Here is a 21049-nt window from a genome sequence, read left to right as displayed (position 1 = left end):
AATTTAAAATAATAGACATATACAAAATACATATGAATCATTGTAAAATGCATATCACATGATAAATTCCCTTTCCATTTCTTTATGTGTTGCCCTTTTAGTCCAATTATATAAACTGACACTTTTCTGTGTTCAGAACACAATTTTCCATAAGGAGTTATGTTTTTACATTTACATTTTACATTTAGTCATTTAGCAGACGCTTTTATCCAAAGCGACTTACAAATGGGGGCAATAGAAGCAGCTAGAGCAGTCGAAGGGCAACAATATCAGCAATATGTAAGTGCTGTAACAAGTCTCAGTTAGTCTAGCACAGAAGTATACAAAAATTTTTTTTTTTTTTTTTTTTTTTTTTTTAATAAATTAGACAGACAGACAATGAATAGAATGATAAGTGTTATTCTCGATCGGTCAGGTGTTGCTGGAAAAGATGTGTCTTTAGACGTTTTTTGAAAATGGCTACAGACTCGGCCGCACGAATTGAGATAGGCAGGTCATTCCACCAGGTGGGAACGGTCGAGGAAAAGGTCTGTGACAGCGATTTCATGCCTCTCTGGTATGGCACCACAAGGCGTCGTTCACTAGCAGAACGCAAGTTCCTGGAGGGTCCACCACCTGACATTTTTATTATTATTATTTGTATACATTATATAATGGTTTACATTTATATCTCTTACTTCATTTTGCAATTGCAGTGGGAATTGTTAAATGTAAATTTGCTGGTCGCACCATCTGACATTTTAGGTCTTTGAAACACCACAACTCAAAAAGTCAATTGTATTTCAAAAAAATTTAAAGAGTATCTTATAAAGGAAAGATTGTAGATCAATTTGATATGTGACATGTATTTTTTTTTTGTGTGGAAAATAATGAATTCGGACACAAAAAATATGTGTCATGTCATTGACCCAGCCACTGTAATTAGCTGTATAAAAACAACAACAGAAGTCTACAACATGTGCTAATTTACAGCACAGTTATAAAGTATTTGCCATTATCACATGACCTGAGATTGACTAATTGCAGAATTGACAGTGCAGCCCTAAAGAAATACAATTATAAAACATTAGAGAGCAAAAACTATTTATCATGGAGTGTTTGTCCTAACCAGCCGCAACATTACATTTTGTCAGTCGCTTAAGGTGTTTTCCTGGGAAGCCCCGCCCACATCAAACTCTCATTGGGCCAAAGAAATGCTCCTCATGTATATTAATCATCAAACATGGATGAGGTGATTTTGAAAGTTTAAAAAGCATATTATATGACAAATGATGAAAGACAAATTGCTTGTGGCAGGAATTCTGTCCCATTACAGGTCAGGATGTGCTGTAATAATTAAAAGGGTAATTTTGCAAAATGTTGGCCATGATGTTCAACACTGTGTGTGTTTGTGTGTTGTGTGTGCTTGTACTTGGTGTTGTGTGGCTCTGGCGGTTTGTTATCCTGAAGTATCTTCAGCTTTTCACTGTTCCTGCGCATTGCATCTCTGAGCCATGCGAATGAACCTCTGGGATCCAGTGCACCACTGCCGTCCTGCACAAACACACACAGACTCAATACACAACAAACACACACATACACACACATTCGTTTGGGCCACTGTATTCAGAACAGAGTAGTTTGATTATCTGAGTGTGTTGCACTGATTCATATACAGTATAAGCCTTCATATTACTCTCACACACAGTATGTTCTGTTTGCTTTATTAAAACACAGATCTGCATTTCTGCTACACATTTCTGGACCAGAATTACTCAGAAACACTATAGAAAATGTATGTTTGACAAACATCTGCAATTTACATATTCAAATGATTTTGGAGTCCTGTAACTCAACCGGTCTAGATCATCACATATTTCAACCCAAAATAAGCACAAAACAAGGGGATTTGGCATAATGAAAATAAAGAACACTGACATAATTTTCAATTAAGCACATTGTCCTCCTCATTGTAATGTGAATAAAAATATAATTGTAAAATATTCATATATTATGATAGAATCTGCTGTACTGGCTAAGTAAAATATATTTTTTAATATAATTTTGAGATTTTGATATAATGGAAGACGTTTATTATTAATATTATTATTTATTATTATCATTATTATAATTTTTCAAAACATAGGCCTAAGTTCTCATTTCTTTTTTGATTTTAGGGTAAAAACTGATCTGGGCGTATTCTTGTGAGACCCTGACACATGCAAACATACACAAATAAAGATTTTAAAAAAAAATCAAACTAAAAGCATCTTGTGTCAGATGATCAGTGTAAACTAAGAGATGATACTAATGAAATGGGCTGCGCTGAATGATGCTGGAAAGATGCATCAGCATCCCTAATGAGCTGCAAGAACATCTTCAAAGTTCAAACAATAAGCAGGAGGAAAAGATGTGAGGGAACTGACAAGAGGAGTTTGTCCTGTACCTGTACCTGTTTCTGAGATCTCGAGGCACATTCCTCCAGCATGTCTGCTGCTGTCCTCTTGCCCTGTCTGCGGTACAGAATGGCTAGATTCCTCAGCGTCACATTTATGTCCGGACTGCAGACAAAACAACTCATCCGGTCAGGAGACATGAAAAAAAGAGAACAATCAAACAAACAAAATGTATAGACTTCAATTTCTTTCTCCAGGATATCATTTCTTGTTTTATTTCTTTTGATCTGGGGGTGTCGTGTCATTTCGACCCATTCATCTTGGTCAAAAACACTGTTAGACTATGTGAGGACTGTCCGTCTGATTTATGACAACAAAAACTTAAACTAAGAATCAGGAACAAACAGCTTTAAGAACATAATGTGAAGGTTTGTGATGTGTTTGTGGTACCTGTTGACTTTACTGGCTTTGTGCCAGCTTCCATATTCTTCGCACGCCATGCCGTCTCTGTGTTTCTCCTGAATATCAGCAGACAGACGGTTTGAATTAAAAGCAGACGGGCAGAAACACAAACACTAACTTCATCCACACAACACACACCTTGCTCATCTCCTCTCTCTCCTCAGCGTGCATCCAGATGGGTTTGTTTTCAGCTGAAACAGACACACAAGTAACATCATTACCCATTAAAGCTACATAATTGTGCCGTGTTTCAAAAGGAATGTAAATGTAACATAAGCTAATGCCATTTCAAGCATCTTCATCTCAATGCTTGTCTTCACGTCAAAAAAAATAAACGTATTAAATATAAAAACCTCACATTCTCAGAAAGCGCTTTATTGTCTTTTATTAGATTTGTCTCAGGTTTAGTCCTCTGAGAAAAAGGGATGTGTGTCTCAAATCCATCTTTGTGGCCCTTGTAATACCGCATGAATTCGCTCCAAGGATCGGTAGCGAACCGCGGTGAAGGCCGCACGTGTTCAGTGTTTCAGCTGGAAGAATGGATTTGATTATAATATTCTTTATCTGACTCCATTTATCATAGTTGTCGCATTTAGAAGAGAATCCCAACCGGTTGTTTGGTCATCTATATTTGATAGTTAATCATTTAATCGTTCCGTTTTAACCCTTTGTTGCAATTATACCGTTCCACATTGGGGATAGTTAATAATTACAGATTAATTCAGAAAGGATCAAAATGTAACAATTTATTAACTACAATGTTTTTTCCCACCTAGTTTTCGTTTTTTCGTTCGTTTTCGTTAATGATGGCTTGGACCCCCCCAAAACTGATATTTCTGTCCCTTTGGGGGTAAGAACATTCTGTAATTCGATCTATGCCGCCCACTGCCTGTTGATTGGCATTTGTGAAATGTCCTCTATTATGATGAAAAAAATCTTTGTGAAAATCGTGCTTTGGAAATGCGTGATTCATCTAATAGGCATAATTCGTAAATGCAGCATATTATTATGAAAAACGTTTTTTTGAAAAAGCACATTTAATAATGAAAAAAATAGATTTTTAAACATAACAATAGTGTGTGTGGAAGAGAAATATACTAAACAATAAATGTTGTGTTTTCATGTAGGCTAATTTTACAAAATAAATAGATACATTTATTTATTTAATTAATAATTAATTAATTATGAAATTATAAAATTAATTAATTAATTATTTCAGAATAAACTGGTACATTTAACTATTGTTTTATTGAATTAATTATTTATTGAATTATTTAATTTCGAGTAATTTGGTTCTCCATAAATCGAAAGCTAAATTCTTTTAGTGAAATTTTTTTTTCATATAACTGTAAATTGAGACAAAATTAACTGTTGGATTTTTAGTCAATTATTTTGGTATGTTCAACTCACAACATCAAGTAAATGATATTTAGAGATTTTATTAAGTTAATAAAGTTAATTATTACTGTGATATTTACTTGCCACTGAATTATTTTGTAGAGTGTATGCGGTTTCAAACGCAGCCAAAAACTCCTTCATGGCTCACGGCATGCATTGTGGCGACTGTAAACGACGTCTCTCCAAAATCATGTGATTTAAAGAAAGTGAAATGTTATTTGATCAAAAATACAGAACAAACAGGAATATTGTGAAATATTATTACAATTTAAAATAATGGTTTTCTATGTGAATATGTTAAAGTGTAAATTATTCCTATGATCGAAGCTGAATTTATCATCATTACTGCAGTCTTCAGTGTCACATGATCCTTTTTTTTAACCTGTGATATTTTTTTCAGGATTCTTTGATTAATAAAAAAGTTTTTTTTTAAAAGAACCATGCACATTTTTTTAAAATAGAAATATTTTGTAACAATTTACACTATCGCTCAAAAGTGTTGGTGCAAGTGTTTCTTTCTTTCTTTTCTTTTTTTGAAATAAATGAATATTTTATTCAGCAAGGATGTGCTAAATCGACCCATTATCACATGGTTCAGTAGATCTCCCTTTAATGTCATTTGTTGTTGGAAACCCCCAAACACCCCGAGTTGATCTGAGCCCCTGCCAGACCCTCTACAGGTTTCTTCAAAGTCATGTGATGTACTGGAAAAAGAGCAGAGATCAAAACCCACCGATCCATTCTGATTGGCTGACATGCATCTTGCATAACATTAAACAGTTATTTAAATCCGCAATGCAGTGTCACAAACGAATACAGCAAAGGATATCAAGAAAAGAACAGCATCATCTAGCAGAAAGCTTCAGCTGGCTGTTTGGAATCCAGATTCCCTCAGGTTTGGCTTTTATGTAGCCTATATAATAATTCATTTAGCAGACGCTTTTATCAAAACTAAACATGGTTCCTAGGAAATTGTAAATTTTGTCAGAAATCTCAGAACAAAGCTAAACAGATTCTGGTTCGTTCTGGCGCTAAAACGTTTAACATAAAATGAGGAGCAATTTTTTTTCATAGTTTTCAGTCACGTGACTGTCGCGGAGCCTTGGAGGGCAAAACCGCCACGGAACTCCATTGATCTGCAGCAAAAGCCTGTCAAATTTCCATCTTAAAACAAAAATATGTGAACAAGATGCACGTTTTGGGCACTTATTATTCATATACAGCACCTGCTGCAGTATTTCAATCACTGAAAACTGCGGGATGTTTTTAAAACGCTTAATGTGAAAAACACTATAGGGTGAGTTGGAACAATAAGGATTAAACTAAGCAAAGTTTAAAGGATTTGTTAATATGGGTTTTATTTTAAATCGAGTCATTGCACCACTTTACTTTCATTAAACAGATAAATTACGCAGTAAAACCGTTTTAGAGCTGATCAAGCAGCAGACGGAGGTGAACTGAAGACAGGCTAAATAATCCTTAGTGCAACCCACCCTTAAAGTGCTGTAATGAACTAAAACAGTGATATTAAAAGATCAAATTCAGTTTACACCTTTTTGATGATGCATACTATATACAGGCGAGTAGATGAGGCAAGAATATGAACGCAATGTGTTTTCTTTATAATGGGTTTCGATGGGGAAAACACCTAACGAGAAACCTCCTGTTGCACTAATATTCTGTGTTCGTCTGCTTTCCTGTACTAAGTATGCAACAACATCAATAAGGTGTATATTGAATTTGGTATTTTAATATCACTGTCTTACCGCATTAATACTGACTACAAACCTGATAAAAATGACTAGCGGGCAATGGAGGAGAGCCTTGTTTGGCCCTCCAGGTGGGTGTTTTCCTATAAGCGCGTGACCACACGTGAAAACTATGAATAGCCTACATTGATGATGCACCACACAGGCATCTGAACACAACACGTGGAATGAATCATGTTCCTCCAAAAGAAAGCTATTTAGATGCCTTAATAACGCAGTGCGTTCAAAACGAAAGTGAAAGTGTGATTTCAAGACGTGTATAGTAACGAGGTACAAACAAAGGGTTTAGGATAACCAATTTAAACTGTAGTCTACGAGCCTAAGGAAGAATTTGCGCCAAGGTTATGTTCGTAAACGAAAACTGAAACTATAAGAATAAAACTATTGGTCATAAAACATTTTCGTAAACTGAAATAAAATTAAAAAAATCATAATAGGGTCGTTCCTGTTATACAGTGACTTTTCTGTCTTTATGATTTACTTACTCATTTTTTTTGTTTGTACGGTTGAATTCCAGCAGGAAAAACAAATTATGTAATTTCCATGAAAATTGTCTCAATGCAATTGTGGCCTTTTTGAGAGAAAAAGAAATGAATACTTTATTCAGAAATGAAAGAAATGAATACTTTATTCAGCAAGGATGTGTTAAATCGACCCATTATCACACGGTTCAGTCGATCTCCCTTTAATGTCATCTGTTGGAAACCCCCAAACACCCCGAGTTGATCTGAGCCCCTGCCAGACCCTCTTCAGTTTCTCCAAAGTCATGAACTGGAAAAAGAGCAGAGACCGAAACCGATCCATTCTGATTGGCTGACATGCGTCTTGCATATCATTAAACAGCTATATAAAACCCGCAATGCAGTTTCCCAAACGAATACAGCAAAAGGATATCAAGAGAAGAACACCATCATCTAGCAGAAAGCTTCAGCTGCTGTTTGGACTCCAGATTCCCTCAGGTTTGGCTTTTATGTAGCCTATAATTATAATTATTCATTTAGCAGACGCTTTTATCAAAACTAAACATGATTCCTAGGAAATTACGAGAAGGTTAATGTTGTCAGAACACTCAACAAAACTAAAGAGATTCTGGTTCGTTCTGGCGCTAAAACGTTTAATGTAAAAAAACGAGGAGCAAATTTTTTTCATAGTTTTCAGTCACGTGAATGTCGCGGAGCCTTGGAGGGCAAAACCGCCATAGAGCTCCATTGAACTGCAGCACAAGCCTGTCAAATTTCCATTTTAAAACTAAAATATGTGAACAAGATGCAGGTTTCGGGCACTTATGATCCATATACAGCACCTGCTGCAGTATTCAATCACTGAAAACAAAAAGGACGATTTTAAAACGCTTAATAGCCTAAACACTTTAGGGTGAGTTGCACCAATAAGGATTAAATTAAGCAAAGTTTAAAGGATTTGTTGATATGGGTTTTATTTTAAATCGAGTCATTGCACCACTTTACTTTAATTAAACACAGATTAATTAGGCAGTAAAACCATTAGAAGAGCTGATCAAGCCGCAGACGGAGGTGAACTGAAGACAGGCTAAAGAATCCTTACACTCTAAAAAAAAAAGGTTCTATATGGCACCAAAAATGGTTCTTCGTCGTAATCATAGAGGAACCACTTTTGGTGCTATATAGCACCATATCTTAACATGTTCTGTATATGGTAGCGGTGCTATATAGCACCTTATTCAAAGAACCGGTGAAGAACCGCTGAAGAACCACTGAAGCACCAAAATTGGTGCTATATAGCACTTAAAAAGGTTCCCCAATGATTACGAGCCAAGAACCATTTTTGGTGCCATGTAGAACCTTTTTTTAGAGTGTAGTGCAACCCACCCTTAAAGTGCTGTAATGTACTAAAACAGGGATATTAAAAGATCAAATTCAGTTTACACCGTTTTGATGCATACTATATACAGGCGAGTAGATGAGGCAAGAATATGAACGCAAAGTGTTTTCTTTATAATGGGTTTCGATGGGAAAACACCAAACGAGAAACCTCGTGTTGCACTAATATTCTGTGTTCATCTGCTTTCCTGTACAAAGTATGCATCATCAATAAGGTGTATATTGAATTTGGTATTTTAATATCACTGTCAAACCTGGTAAAAATGACTAGAGGCAATGGACGAGAGCCTTGTTTTGCCCTCCAGGTGGCCGTTCCTATAAGCGCGTGACCACACGTGAAAACTATGGATAGCCCACATTGATGATGCACCACACAGGCATCTGAACGCAACACGTGGAATGAATCATGTTCCTCCAAAAGAAAGCTATTAGATGCCATAATAACGCAGTGCGTTCAAAACGAAAGTGAAAGTGTGATTTCAAGACGTGTATGGTAACGAAGCTACAAATAAACGGTCTAGGATAACCAATTTAAACTTTAGTCTACGAGCCTAAGGTAGAATTTGCGCCAAGGTTATTTTCGTAAACGAAAACTGAAACTAAGAATAAAACTATTGGTCAAAAAACATTTATGTAAACTGAAATAAAATTAAAAAATCATAATGAAAAACTAAAACTAAACGAAACTAACAACTCTTACTGAAAAACTAACTGAAATAAAATAATAATTAGCAAAAATAAATATTCGTTTTCGTAATTAATAAGCTCTCTTTACTGTGGCGGAAAATCTGACCTGTAGTGGTTGAGGGAGTGTCTGTATATGGCGCTACTGCGCGTGAAGTGAGCTGAGGAGACAAACTAGGGAATACCAGGACACACACACACACACACACACACACACACACACATACACACACACACACACACACACACACACACACACATGTTGGTGCAACAGCATTATGAGGACTCTCCATAGGCGTAATGGTTTTTATACTGTATAAACTGTATATTCTATCCCCCTACACTGCCCCTGCCCCTAAACCTAACCCATCACAGGAGACATTCTGCATTTTTACATTTTTAATAAAACATTGTTTAATATGTTTTTAAAGCGATTTGATTTACGGGGACATTTGAAATGTCCTCATAAACCACCTTGATGTTGTAATACCAGTGTAATACCCATGTCATTATACAAATTTGTGTCCTCATAAATCACATAAACAAGCACACACACACACTTCATTATTTAATCACACCGTCTTCACAACAGTTTGTGTTGGCTGTAGTCAGATGGCAATGCCTACATTGTACTAGCCTAATGAAGAAATAATCTTTAAATAAATAAGCTTTTAATTGTTTTACAATATTTCATCGTTGATATGAATGAGTTTGTCTGGAATTTATCATTTTTACTTTTATATTTTTATGTTGCATTTATTTGGTTCTTTGTTCAATCTCCATTCACCATTTTTTGTCGTATAGGTCCTTAAAGGTGAAGACCCAACTTTATGCATGTTTTGTAAGATTCCCCTGTCCGTCAAACATATTTTGTTGGACTGTCATGGGTTAAAACAAGAATGCTCTTTTATCAAGTTATTTCACTTAAGGACTTATTTAGAAAGAGTATACATGAAAAGATTTTGGATTTTTTTTTTATCAGTTGATTTTAAAAATCTTGTATAATATGACTTGTCGTGTTTGTTTGCTTGGTTTTATTGTATTTATGTATATGATATTTGTATTTTTGTAATATAATTTTTGCCATGAATATAGCCTTAGATGCTGACATGGCATTAAATAAAACAATCCGTATTCTTTTATTTTATTTGTATTATTAAGATGTCTGCACAAGAATTAACTCTAATCTGTGCAAACATTAAACTTTGCTGAAATTAAAAATCTTGATTTGGTCTCTACACTTCGTTCTGGTGACTCTGCTAAACTATCGCAGAGTTATCGGAGTTATTATAGCAGATATAACTATAAATCTTCTATTTGATGAAGATCAAAATGAAGGTGGGGGCGGTGTCATGGTGGGCAAGAGATGTATACAGTAGCTGTGGCAGCAAGAAGCAGGTGCATTCTGGGAGTTGTTGTCTTTCATCCACATGAGACAAAAATTAATTTTCTGTCTTTTCTCAGTCTAGAAGGCACCAAATACAAAAATAATTTCACATTTCTACTACATAAATGACCCAAATTTAAATACACATTCATTTTTCCAGCGCTGAAGAACCCCTTTAATGTGAAAACAGAAGACCAAATTCAGTAGGCTATACACCAATATTGATGATGCACAATATACAAGCAAGCGAGCCCAGATTAGAACCTGATCATAAGCAGAGGGTGAACCAACTCCAAATTTAAGATAAGCCCAAAGTATTCTTCTGCGGTCCGCGTTATGTAATTTGCATCATCAGAATTGGCCAGGGACTACCACTCACACAGCCCGTGTACAGCCCATTGTGAGCGTGCAGACGGTGCGTTGCACTTGCAACTGCACGTGTGAGTGATCTGAATGCACTGTAAAGCTGCTTCTGAAACAATCTGTATTGCATAAAGCACTATATAAATAAAGGTAACTTGACTTGTCTTGCTGTATGCTGAAAACGTTACAAAATAAACCATGTTAAAAATATTCAGGCTGTTTATGCTGAGAAAAAATAAAAGTAAATGAGATAAACTAATAAATAATTAGTTGTCATATATTTAAACATTGTCTCTTTCATGTAGGATGAATGGTTTGGGGAAAATGGATGGCAGGAAGAGCTGTGAACCTGACAAGGAGCTGAGTACTGATGTGAATATGAGAAGACCAGAGTCATCATATAACGGTAATTTAATATCGATGTGTAAGAACAACAATTTACATTTTGGAAAACATCAATGTCTTATACATTAAAAGCATATTCTAAGATTTGTTTTTCTATGATGAAATAAGTTCTTATTCCTTTAACTGTTGCAGGTGTAGGAGCAGAAGCAGCAGAGGCAGCATCTGCAAATGCAGCAGCAGGAGAAGGAAGGGCAAGTCTACAATCACCACTATCTGCAAAAACATGGAAACAAACAGCATTAAAATCCACAGTAATAATAGCACTGACAGTTGCAGTAGTTTCAGTAGTAGTAGATAAGGCAGTAACAACAGGAGTTGATGCAGTAGCGGGAGCAGTAGCGGGAGCAGCAGCTATATGCACTTTAAGATCATTATGGGAAGCAGAAGTGAGAGCAGTAGCAGCAGAAGTGGGAACAGTGGCAATAGGAATTTGCATGCGTAACTCCGCCCCACTGTGTGGGTATATATGGAAGTACGCTGGCAACGTCGCATTATGTTTACCTGCTGAGGAGCCAAGACTGAACTCCCGGCCGTTTCAGCGGTACAGCGGATGTGGCAGAGGGACGTTACGTCTCTGTTCCCTCCTCAGGGAACGAGGGTTACATACGTAACCGAGACAGTCCCTTTCGTTCGGTCACTCCGAGTAACGTCAGTGACTGACGAATGGGGTCCCAATACAATCACGCCACTCGGCTATCTTCCAGTGCCCTGCGTAAGTGTGAGTACCCTGTCGTAAGACTAGTACGGACGAAGACTCCCACTTATCATCACAGGAATACCAAGGTACACTGGGAAGCATATTCCAGATGGAAATATGCACCAAAATGCCTACCAGTAGGGAGGACCCGCTAAGGCAGGGATGGGCAACTCCAGTCCTCGAGGGCCACTGTCCTGCAAAGTTTAGCTCCAACCCTGATAAAACTCACCTGCCTGTAGCCTTCTAGTAATCCTGAAGACATTGATTAGCTGGTTCAGGTGTGTTTGATTAGGGTTGGAGCTAAACTCTGCAGGACAGTGGCCCTCGAGGACTGGAGTTGCCCATCCCTGCGCTAAGGGCTGCATATGGAGAACTCTGGGGTACCAGCTGTAGGTGGATTTTCAACCCCAGGATGGCAAGGGCTTGCCAAGGGAAAGACACGTGCTCATGGAGGCTTACGGTGGAGATGCACGTGTGGGGGTCACCCGGAGGGGAACCATGCACACAGAGGCACCTGGCCTGGGCTCGAGAGGGTAGACTTACTGGTGTCAGTGTCGACAGTGCTGGAGGAGCTCAGGGCTTCCGGAAAGCACACCTGAGGAAAATATTGCACGTATCCAGTCCGTGGAGTGGAATGGCGAGCAAGCGAAGACACCTGAGCCTAGTCCATTACCGGCCACTAGTTGAGGCGAGTACATAGTCGGACAGGCTCCACTCTGAGATTGTAGAATCTTAAGAATGCGTTCGGTGTCGCCCAGTCTGCAGCTCTGCAGATGTCTGTTAGCGAAGTGCCATGCGCTAAGCCCAAGAGAAGGCAACACTCCAGGTGGAGTGAGCCCTAACCCAAAGGGGGCATGGACGCTCCAGCGCCTGGTAAGCCAAAACAATGGCGTCCACTAACCAGTGAGACAACCTTTGCTTTGAGAGAGCCTTTCCCTTCAGCTTCCCACCATAAAAGACAAAGAGCTGGTCTGAGGTCCTGAAACACTGCGTCCTGTCTACGGAAGCGCGAAGAAGGCGTACTGGACAGAGCAGTGCCAAGGCTGGGTCTGCCTCATCCAAGGCTGGGTCTGCCTCCTCCAAAGGCAGCGCTTGCAGTTTCACCACCTGGTCTCGGTGGGAACCTTGGGCACATATCCGAATTCCAGGCATGCTTCGTCAACCAAAATGCCTGCAGGTCCCCTACCCTCTTGACGGAGACCAAAGCGTTCAGGAGAGCTGTCTTCATTGACAAGAACTTAAGATCGACTGACCGCAAAGGCTCAAAGGGAGGCCTCTACAGAGCATCTAAGACTACTGTGAGTCCCAAGAGGGCACGAGGGGAGAACGAGGAGGATTCAGTCTCCTCGCTCCCCTCAGGAACCTGATGACCAGGTCATGTTGATTTACTTTTCTGTTCTCCAAGAGGTCATGGTGGGCAGATATTGCGGTCACATATACTTTAAGGGTGGAAGGAGACAGCCTTCGTTTCAACCCTTCTTGGAGAAACGAGAGCACGGACCCGATATGGGCATTTCCAGGGATCTTCTTGGCGAGAAGAACACCAGGTGACGAAGAGGTTACACTTCAACGCATAGGCGTGTCTGGTAGACTCTGCCCTAGCAGAAGTGATGGTAGCCACCACCAGAGGTGGTCCCATCCAGGAGCCACATGTGGAGGTTCCAGAGATCGGGACGCGGGTGCCATAGGGTGCCCCGTCTCTGAGAGAGGAGGTCCTACCTCAGAGGAATAGGCCAGGGAGGGGCTGTCGCAAGGAGTAAGAGTTTGGGGAACCAGGTCCGGCCGTGCCAATACGGGGCGAGCCTCTGAAATAGTTTCAGTGGAACCACACCCTTGCTCTCGATTTGACGGAGGCAAGTCAGCAGTGACTGCGAGCGCTCACTCGAAAGATGCGTGTACATGGCGACCGAGTCGATGTCCATACCGAGAACAGAGATCCTCTGCGTTGGGCAGAGTTTGCTCTTCTCCCAGTTGATTCGAAGGCCCAGACGGGCTAAGCGTTGGAGCACTGAATCCCTGTGTTCGCACACCTGTTCTCGAGAGTGACCCAGGATGAGCCAGTCATCGATGTAGTTCAGGATGCGAACCCGTGCTGCCTGAGTGGCGCAAGGGCTGCCTCGACAATCTTCGTGAAGACACGAGGGGACAGAGATAGCCCAAATGGGAGGACTGCGTACTGATATGCCCGCCCCTCGAAAGCAAACCACAGGAATGGTATGTGTCGAGGTAGGATGGAGACATGGAAAGTAGGCGTCTTTCAGATCGATCGCTGCAAACCAATCGGCTTGACGAACGCATTCAAAAAGGCGTTTTGCTGTCAACATCCTGAACGGAAGCCTGTGAAGGGATCAGTTCAGGACGCGCAGGTCCAGGATTGGCCGTAACCCACCGGTTTTCTTGGGTACAAGGAAGTAGGGGCTGTAGAAGCCAGACCTCATTTCGGCCAGCAGCGGAATGATTTTCCCCTGGCCCCCCACCGAGGGAAGGAGAGGCCCTGCTACCATCCCCTGGAAAGAACTGGAACCCATCTCTGAGTTGTCCGTGTCCAGAGTGCTACCGCACCTGGTGTTTAGGCAGGCTTTGGGGCTGGAGCGGACTGGGCGTCATCCTGCAACCACCTCCACAGCGTGGCCCAGGTGAAGGCTGTTGGGCCCAGTCCTCGGCCGTGGCGCCGAAAAGACCAGCCTGGGATATGGGCAAGTTGAGGAGGCGGGCTCGCTCAGCCTACCCACATCAACCAGGTAAGGCCAGGCATTTCTCCCAGACCACAGCTGTGGACATCATCCGACCCAGGGAGCGTGTGGTCACCTTCACCGCCCAGAGGGCAGGGTTGGTGGTGGCACACAGCTCATTGAAGAGCCCTCGGTCAGCTCTACCCTCGTGCCTGAGCAAGGGAGTGGCAGCCTGCCCCGTAGCTCTGAAGGACTTCCCCACCAAAGTAGACGAGCCCACAGGATTGGGGAGGGTGCTTAGGATAGCCACGCCATGTCGAAGCACTCCGTGGACACCGTAGTGCGCAACAGTATGTTCAACAGTGGGGGGGGGCCCAGAGCACCCTTTGGCCGCAGCCCCATCGAGGGCAGAGAAGGCGGAGGAGGCCACCAAACGGTCACGGGAAGACACAGGGACTTCCCGGACCGCGTGAGCTCCTCATGCACCTCGGGAACGAAGAGGTATTGGGGGCAGGGCCCGACAGCTGTCAGGGGCCGCCCCCAAAAACCAATCACCCCGAGATAACATGGCTGTCAACTCTAGGTCAGACTGGAGCAGTGCTGGCACACCTGAAGGCGGAGCACAGTCGAAACGTCATCCCCAAAGGACTTCAGCCCACCTTGAAATGCGGAAATCAACATCCCGTTGCTATCTGGAGTGTGAACGAAATGAACAGGACGTCAACAGACGGCCCTGCCGCTTCAGTCCAAGCACCCGCGGGTAGTGGTGTGCGAGAGGGGGGCGTGGCCCGAGGAATGATCGTCGGGGTTCTTTATACCACAGCACTGCCCTCAGGTCACCCTGGTCACCAGCCAAAGTACCATCTCTCTCGGAGACGGTAGATTTGGGTGTGGCAGTGGGGACTCTCTCCATTACGGAGGTCACTGAGTCTCGACCGCGACATCGCGATGGTAATGTTCCCGCAGTGGGAACATGACACATCAACAAACACTGCCCTAACGTGCTGAAGCACAAACACGTCGAGCAGTGATTGTGCCCATAGACAGCGGCGGAGATTGATCGCACCCGGAAGTGCGCGGGCGAACCGTCTTGAAAAAGACGTGCCACACGCAAGCTCTTTTTGTGAGTTGAAAGCTCTGCAGAGTACCGAAGTGCCCAGGGAAAACACACACAGCTGTTGCAGATCACTGCACAGATCAGCAGGCAGGCAATGTGAGATCGCTGGAACGCGTCGTCACACCAACACCCTGGAGAACCACTCGTCTTGAAGACTGAAGAGAGGACTTCAGAATTCAGGCTTGCAGGAGTGAAGAGAGGCTCTTGGCTCCTAAGCAGAAACATAATGCGATGTTGCCAGCGTACTTCCTTATGTACCCACACGGTGGGGCGGAGTTACACATGCAAATTCCGCATGCATATGGCATTGGCACTGCCATTGGGCATTTTCTAAGATCTCGAAGATGATTGGCTTCTAAGTGAAACCCCATTCGTCAGCCACTGACGTTACTCGGAGTGACTGAACGAAAGGGAACATGTATTTCTGATGTGTTCTGACAACTTTTTTCAACTAAATATCCAAATAAAACTAATTAGTAATCTAAATTAACCATATAAACTAAATGACTGATCTAATTACTAATCTAATGCCCACATTGTCACTGTGTGAAAATTGAAATGAGCTAGATGACATAATTTTCTCCGGAGCGGCTATGCAGTCGAATAAAATTATGTTGCATTATTTTCCTGTTTAACACTGTGAAGCTGCTTTGAAACAATCTGCATTGTAAAAAGCGCTATATAAATAAAGCTAACTTGACTTGACTTGTTGTGAGGAAATGTCTCAGTTGTAAATATTCAGACCTTGGGAGTGTAAATTTGTTTCTTATTTATTCAGATGATTTAAGTGTTTCATTGTGAAATATTTGTTGCAGATAGTTAAATCCATATTGGAGACCACTTTTTGAAACCCATGCCTGTACAAGATGGGTCATTAAGATAATCAATTCTCGCTGCAGATGAAATTTTCTAGACAAACCAAATTATATTTGTATAGTTCTCCAAATTTCCAAAAGTCACTTTTGGTCCATTCTCCCATGGAGGTGGTTTTGGATGATACACTGGAAAAGGGAATTATTTTAAGGGGCATGGAACAGAGGGTCTTTTCAATATTGACCCACCGAGTTTGTGTGTCTTCTCTCATCCCTGTCATCCCCAAACCTAAAATCCCAGCCTACCATTTGTTTTAGGCCATTGTATTATTTTAAGCCTTATTCTTGGTCGTTTTCCTTGCAAAATAAATGTAGAAATTATTTTATTTAGCAAATCAAAGTTTTAGATTTTGGCACTTCTATATCTTCTATCTATCTCAGCAGCAGGACATTCATAGGAATACATTTCAACACAGCCAATCAGAGAGAGAGGGAGAGCTGACCAGCAATTCAAATCTTCATTAATATTTTTAATCACTTTTTTTATAGTTTATGTTGTATAATTGGCCCAAAGAGGAGGGGATAAAGATGCCCATGTATTTAAACCAATTATTGGGCCTTTTGAACTTGCTGTTATTTGGATTTGTTTTGAAATTTGACCATTTACATTTTTGGCCACAGTTTTATCCTGAGTAGTACCCATACTTGAGAATGAGCTTTTCTAAATATGGAATTGTTGTCTCTGGGATAAATCTGATTTGGTCCGGATGTATAATTTGACAAATACATTTATTTACCCTTTTTGCAAGAACAGCAGTTAATAACATATATAAATAACTATTTAACAATGAAATATGCCAATATAATTGACACTCAGCAGGGTCTTTGTCTTCTTTGCGAATTACAACATTGGTTGTATCCCTCCAAGAGGGCGCCACTGTACCAGATTGCAGTGCATAATGAAATGCTCTTAATAAGAGCAGAAAAACTAGTTCTTTAAAAAACAATTATATAATTAATTTATATATCTGTCAGGTCCTAGGCTTTTATTATTCTTCAAAGTAAAGATTGTCTTAATTATTTCACTTTCCTCAATACGTTCATTCAGATCATTTGCCATTGACTCATCAGAGCAGGTATCTGATTTTTTTGTGGAGGGATTTGTAGAAATCTGCAAAGGATTCTGCAATTTCATCGGGTTTAGTACGGGGATTGATAGAGCTATATATATATAATTTTTTTTTTTTGTATGATATTTGAAGATCTTTGCATTCTTAATGTAATTGTTAACTACTACTAGCCCTATTCCCTTGTTCATAATATCTTTGGTTAAAAAATCTTAGATTGCCTTCGAACTTATCAGCGATTAAGCTATTGTATTCTTTGTGATTGTATTGTATTGTATTGTATTGTATTGTATTGTATTGTATTGTATTGTATTGCTATTGTATTCTCAGCGATTAAGCTATTGTATTAATGTGACCCTATAGGCACCTGCCTATAGGGTCACATTAATAATGCGCCCTTTAAATAACCAAAAAATACTGTGCCATTGACTTTCGACCAGGTTTTTGTTGGTCAATGGTGCATTTGTTTTCAGTTGCCTCAAAATAGCCAACAAAGCTCTGCAGATGTCTGTCGCAGAGGCACAGTGTGCCAATGCCCAGGAGGAAGTAACACCTCTAGTTGAGTGGGCTCTCACCCCTAGGGGGCACGGCTCATTTTGGGACTGGTACGCCAAAGTGATGGCATCCACTATCCAGTGGGCCAACCTTTGTTTGGAGAATGGATGTCAGCAGAAGAGAAAGCCTTTCTCTTCTGCTGACATCCAAAGCAGACAAAGAGCTGCTCTGAGCTTCTGAAGCTCGGTGTACGGCCCACGTAAACACGCAGTGCGCGAACGAGACACATCAGTGTGAGGGCTGCGTCTGCCTCCTCCTGGGGCAGCGCTTGCAAGTTTACCACCTGGTCCTGAAAGGTAGTGGTGGGAACTTTAAGCATGCATCCGAGCTGGGGTCTCAAGATGACGTGAGATAAAGTCTGCCCAAATTCCAGGCACGATTCTGTTTGCCTTTGAGCTCGCCAGGAATGTACATGATGTGCAGCGACCTAAGCCGCTGCTGACTCCATATGAGGAGAGGGAGGGCAAGTTGCGATATGCGACGAGACCACCAAGTGTTGTCTGAATCAGTACATGCTTGCCTACAACATCTGTTGGAACCGGCGCAGGGCAAGGAGTACTGCTAGCAACTCAAGGCAAATGATTTGCCACTGCAGCCGAGGTCCTGTCCAGGAGTCTGAGGCAGAAAATGGCACCCCAGCCGGTGGTGAAGACATCTGTTGTGACAACAACATGCCTGGACACTTGTTCAAGGAGCACTCCGGCCCGTAGAAAGGCAAGGTCCGACCACAGGCTGAATGTTTGGTGACAGCTTGATGTTATGGCCACACGGAGTGAGCCATGGCACCATGCCCATCTCAGAACTCGGCTGTGTAGCCATTGAGGTCTCTTATGCATCAGTCCAAGCGGCGTGACCACGGCTGTGGATGCCATATGCCCCAGGAGCCTCTGAAATTGCTTCAGTGGAAGCGCTGTCTTCCACCTAAACGTATTCAGGCAGTTCAGCACCGTCTGAGCCCGTCTGTTGGTGAGACGCGCTGTCATATTCACAGAGTCCCACTCCACATCGAGTATGGACTGTAAAATCCTGACTTAGATCCTGACTCAGTCTATTGTGCTCTATTGTGTCCTTCGCCAGGAGGACTACAATCTGGTCCTGCAGGATAGGAGTGTCCTTTCCCACCATAAGGTGAACAGGATGCTGATGAACCTGGGGGGGGGACGACTGGCGAACTGAATCGCATAGCCGAGTCTGATTGTCCAAATGAGCCAACGGGACATGCTGGGTAGCGCTAGCCAGACTCCCAAGCTCTGTACGAGTGGCACCAAAGGTACAACAGATGTACCCGTAGGGAGGCAGTGAAGCAGTGCATCTCAGAGTAGAGGCGGTGAGTGTGGTGCACTTACCTGGCTCTGTGGATCTCCTGAGGGACTGGGTAGGGAAGCGTGAGGAGGCAGTATGTCCTCGAAACACGGATGAGGCAGTGCTTCCCCGCCCATGGCGAATGAGGGTGTGGCTGAGAGTGAGGAAGCGGAGCGTCGCTGACTGTCAGCACAGACCCAGTATGGCCCAGAGGTTTTGGAAACTGCTCTTTTTTGAAAATGTGGGAACAGAAACAAAAAATTAAACACAGGATTCTTCACCAGGGGAAGGAGCGGTGCATTCACTGTCTCCTGGAACAGAGCATCTCCCACTCGGCCACCTGTCTCAGGGCGGCTTTGCTGTCCACTTTAAGGGTTTCAGCACTGGACAGGCTGAATCGCCTTCCGGCAAGTGGCTCGGGCTGACAGAATGCCTCCAGTCTTCCCTGAGCCAGTGCAGCCGCGAGAATCCTGTATTTAATTTTGTTTCTTTTCTCACATTTTAAAAAAAGAGCAGTTTCCAACACCACTGTGCCATACTGGCTCTGTGCTGACAGTGAGTGATGCTCCGCTTCCTCACTCTCAGCCCCACCCTCATTCGCCATGGATGGGGACGCACTGCCTCATCCGCATTTAGAGGGCACACTGCCCCCTCACGCCTCCCTACCCAGGGAGGGACGAGCAGGCTGGGGGCCAGCCCGCTGTGGCTTGGTGGCAATATCACGCTGGGGCAGGAAGTGCTTTATGGCCTCTGTCGGCTTCTGGACTGCCGGGATCTGCTGGGCGAAGTCCTCGACAGTGGTCGCCGAAGAGGCAGGCCCGGGAGAAGGGGTCGTAGAGAAAGTCAACTTTGTCAGCATCCTTCAGCTCAGCCAGGTCCAACCAAAGATGACTGTCCTGGACCACCAGAGTGGACATCATCATCCACGCCATGATTTTCGACGGCCAAAGGTCGAGGTCAGTCTCTGTGCGTAGCTCCTGCATTAACACCGGCTCAGAACTACCCTTGTGCAGCTCTTTGAGAGCTTTTGCCTGATGAGCCTGCAGGATGGCCATGGGATGCAGGGTGGAGGCGGCCTGTCCAGCCGTGGAGTAAGCTTTAGCAGCCAAGGCTGCTGTCGTCTTATTAACCTTGGATAGTAGACGTGGACGATTCTGCCAGGTGGCAGCACTTTGCGGGCACAAGTGTACCGCAATTGCATGCTCCACCTGTGGAATGTCCAAGTAACCCTTGACAGCCCCGCCATCAAGGGTATGAGAGTGGAGGAGGCAGAAGAATGGCTTTGGGCAGTAAAACTTATGCCTCCATATTCTCGTGCCTCCATAAGGAGAGTTGCGACCGCAGCACCAACATGGACATCGATTTGCAATGAGAGCTTGCACCATTCACAAATGCTCTCTCAGCATGCTGTTTGCCCAGGCATGTGAGACAGCGACCATGGCTGTCAGAGGAGATCAGGAACAACCTCATCCAGAAACATGGACGAAAAGACATCTTGAAAAAGACGCTGATCGTTCATGCTTGCTTTTGTGAGTAGAACCCATTGCTTTTTCAAGGGTCTTTAGAGAAAAAAATCCACTTTTTTTCTGAAGGTGATCTGGAAATGTGCGATCGCTTTACAACCGCTCGTCTACTGTATGTCGTTTTGTTGCCTAAATCAGACTAAATCATTAAGACAGTCTTTGCCACCATCTAATGGCGTAATAATGTAACTTATGTTGCTGTCACTGATCTATATAGAGAACATTTATGTAGATCAGTGGTTGCTGTTCGCGGTCAGTGACTATTTTTCTGGTGGAAGGTGATTTTACTTAATGGAAGTTGCATTGATAAATATAATTTGGCTGTAATATTTGTATTGTGTGGTAACCGTTTTAGAAAAGCAATAAGCCCTGTTAAAGATTCAAGAAGCCATGGTTCATAAGGGGAAGCATTTTTCCATCACTTTTTTAACAGTTAGAGATCTCAGGGGAACAATGAGACCTGCATAGATAGAACTAAAGAGAATGTTCTTAGAACTCCAGAACATAGACGAGTCCAGGTAGAGCCTGGCCCTATTTTTTAG

General features: G+C 42.3%; 4 protein-coding genes across 4 annotated transcripts in view; 2 read left to right on the top strand and 2 right to left on the bottom strand.

Annotated features, from left to right (window-relative positions):
* LOC307125338 (uncharacterized protein) overlaps window positions 1–21049 on the top strand; it is a 500360-nt gene that overhangs the window by 65723 nt on the left and 413588 nt on the right. The gene's annotated exons all lie outside the window — the stretch shown is intronic.
* The window catches only part of LOC307122960 (uncharacterized protein), a gene marked incomplete at both ends in the record, with an annotated part of 765959 nt that overhangs the window by 344108 nt on the left and 400802 nt on the right, over window positions 1–21049 (bottom strand). The window lies entirely within an intron of this gene.
* LOC307125420 (kinesin light chain 2-like) lies at window positions 633–3023 on the bottom strand. Its single transcript, XM_079815271.1, has 4 exons — window positions 2976–3023; window positions 2826–2893; window positions 2432–2540; window positions 633–1533 (listed from the first exon to the last, which is right to left on the bottom strand). Exons 1-4 carry the CDS (start codon window positions 3006–3008, stop codon window positions 1336–1338), a joined length of 408 nt encoding a protein of 135 aa, XP_079671397.1. The 5' UTR covers window positions 3009–3023; the 3' UTR covers window positions 633–1335.
* The window catches only part of LOC307135771 (interferon-induced very large GTPase 1-like), a gene marked incomplete at its 3' end in the record, with an annotated part of 36750 nt that continues 22584 nt past the window's right edge, over window positions 6884–21049 (top strand). Inside the window, exons 1-3 of the mRNA XM_079832427.1 lie at window positions 6884–6963; window positions 10603–10703; window positions 10835–10893. Of these exons, the coding sequence (XP_079688553.1) occupies window positions 10604–10703; window positions 10835–10893 (159 nt within the window). The 5' untranslated portion in view covers window positions 6884–6963; window position 10603. The remainder of the gene's footprint in view (window positions 6964–10602; window positions 10704–10834; window positions 10894–21049) is intronic.

The sequence above is a fragment of the Gobio gobio genome, assembly GCF_949357685.1.
Source record: "Gobio gobio genome assembly, chromosome: 1".
In the NCBI taxonomy this organism is placed as follows: domain Eukaryota; kingdom Metazoa; phylum Chordata; class Actinopteri; order Cypriniformes; family Gobionidae; genus Gobio; species Gobio gobio.
This window is presented reverse-complemented; position numbering and strand designations above follow the sequence as displayed.

Coding starts and splice junctions, on each gene's coding strand:
- LOC307125420 (XM_079815271.1), bottom strand. CDS start 3,008: ATGCACGCTGAGGAGAGAGAGGAGATGAGCAAG. Junction 2,541..2,825: donor AAAGCCAGTAAAGTCAACAG/GTACCACAAACA, acceptor TTTTGTCTGCAG/TCCGGACATAAATGTGACGC. Junction 1,534..2,431: donor CCTCGAGATCTCAGAAACAG/GTACAGGTACAG, acceptor GTGTTTGTGCAG/GACGGCAGTGGTGCACTGGA.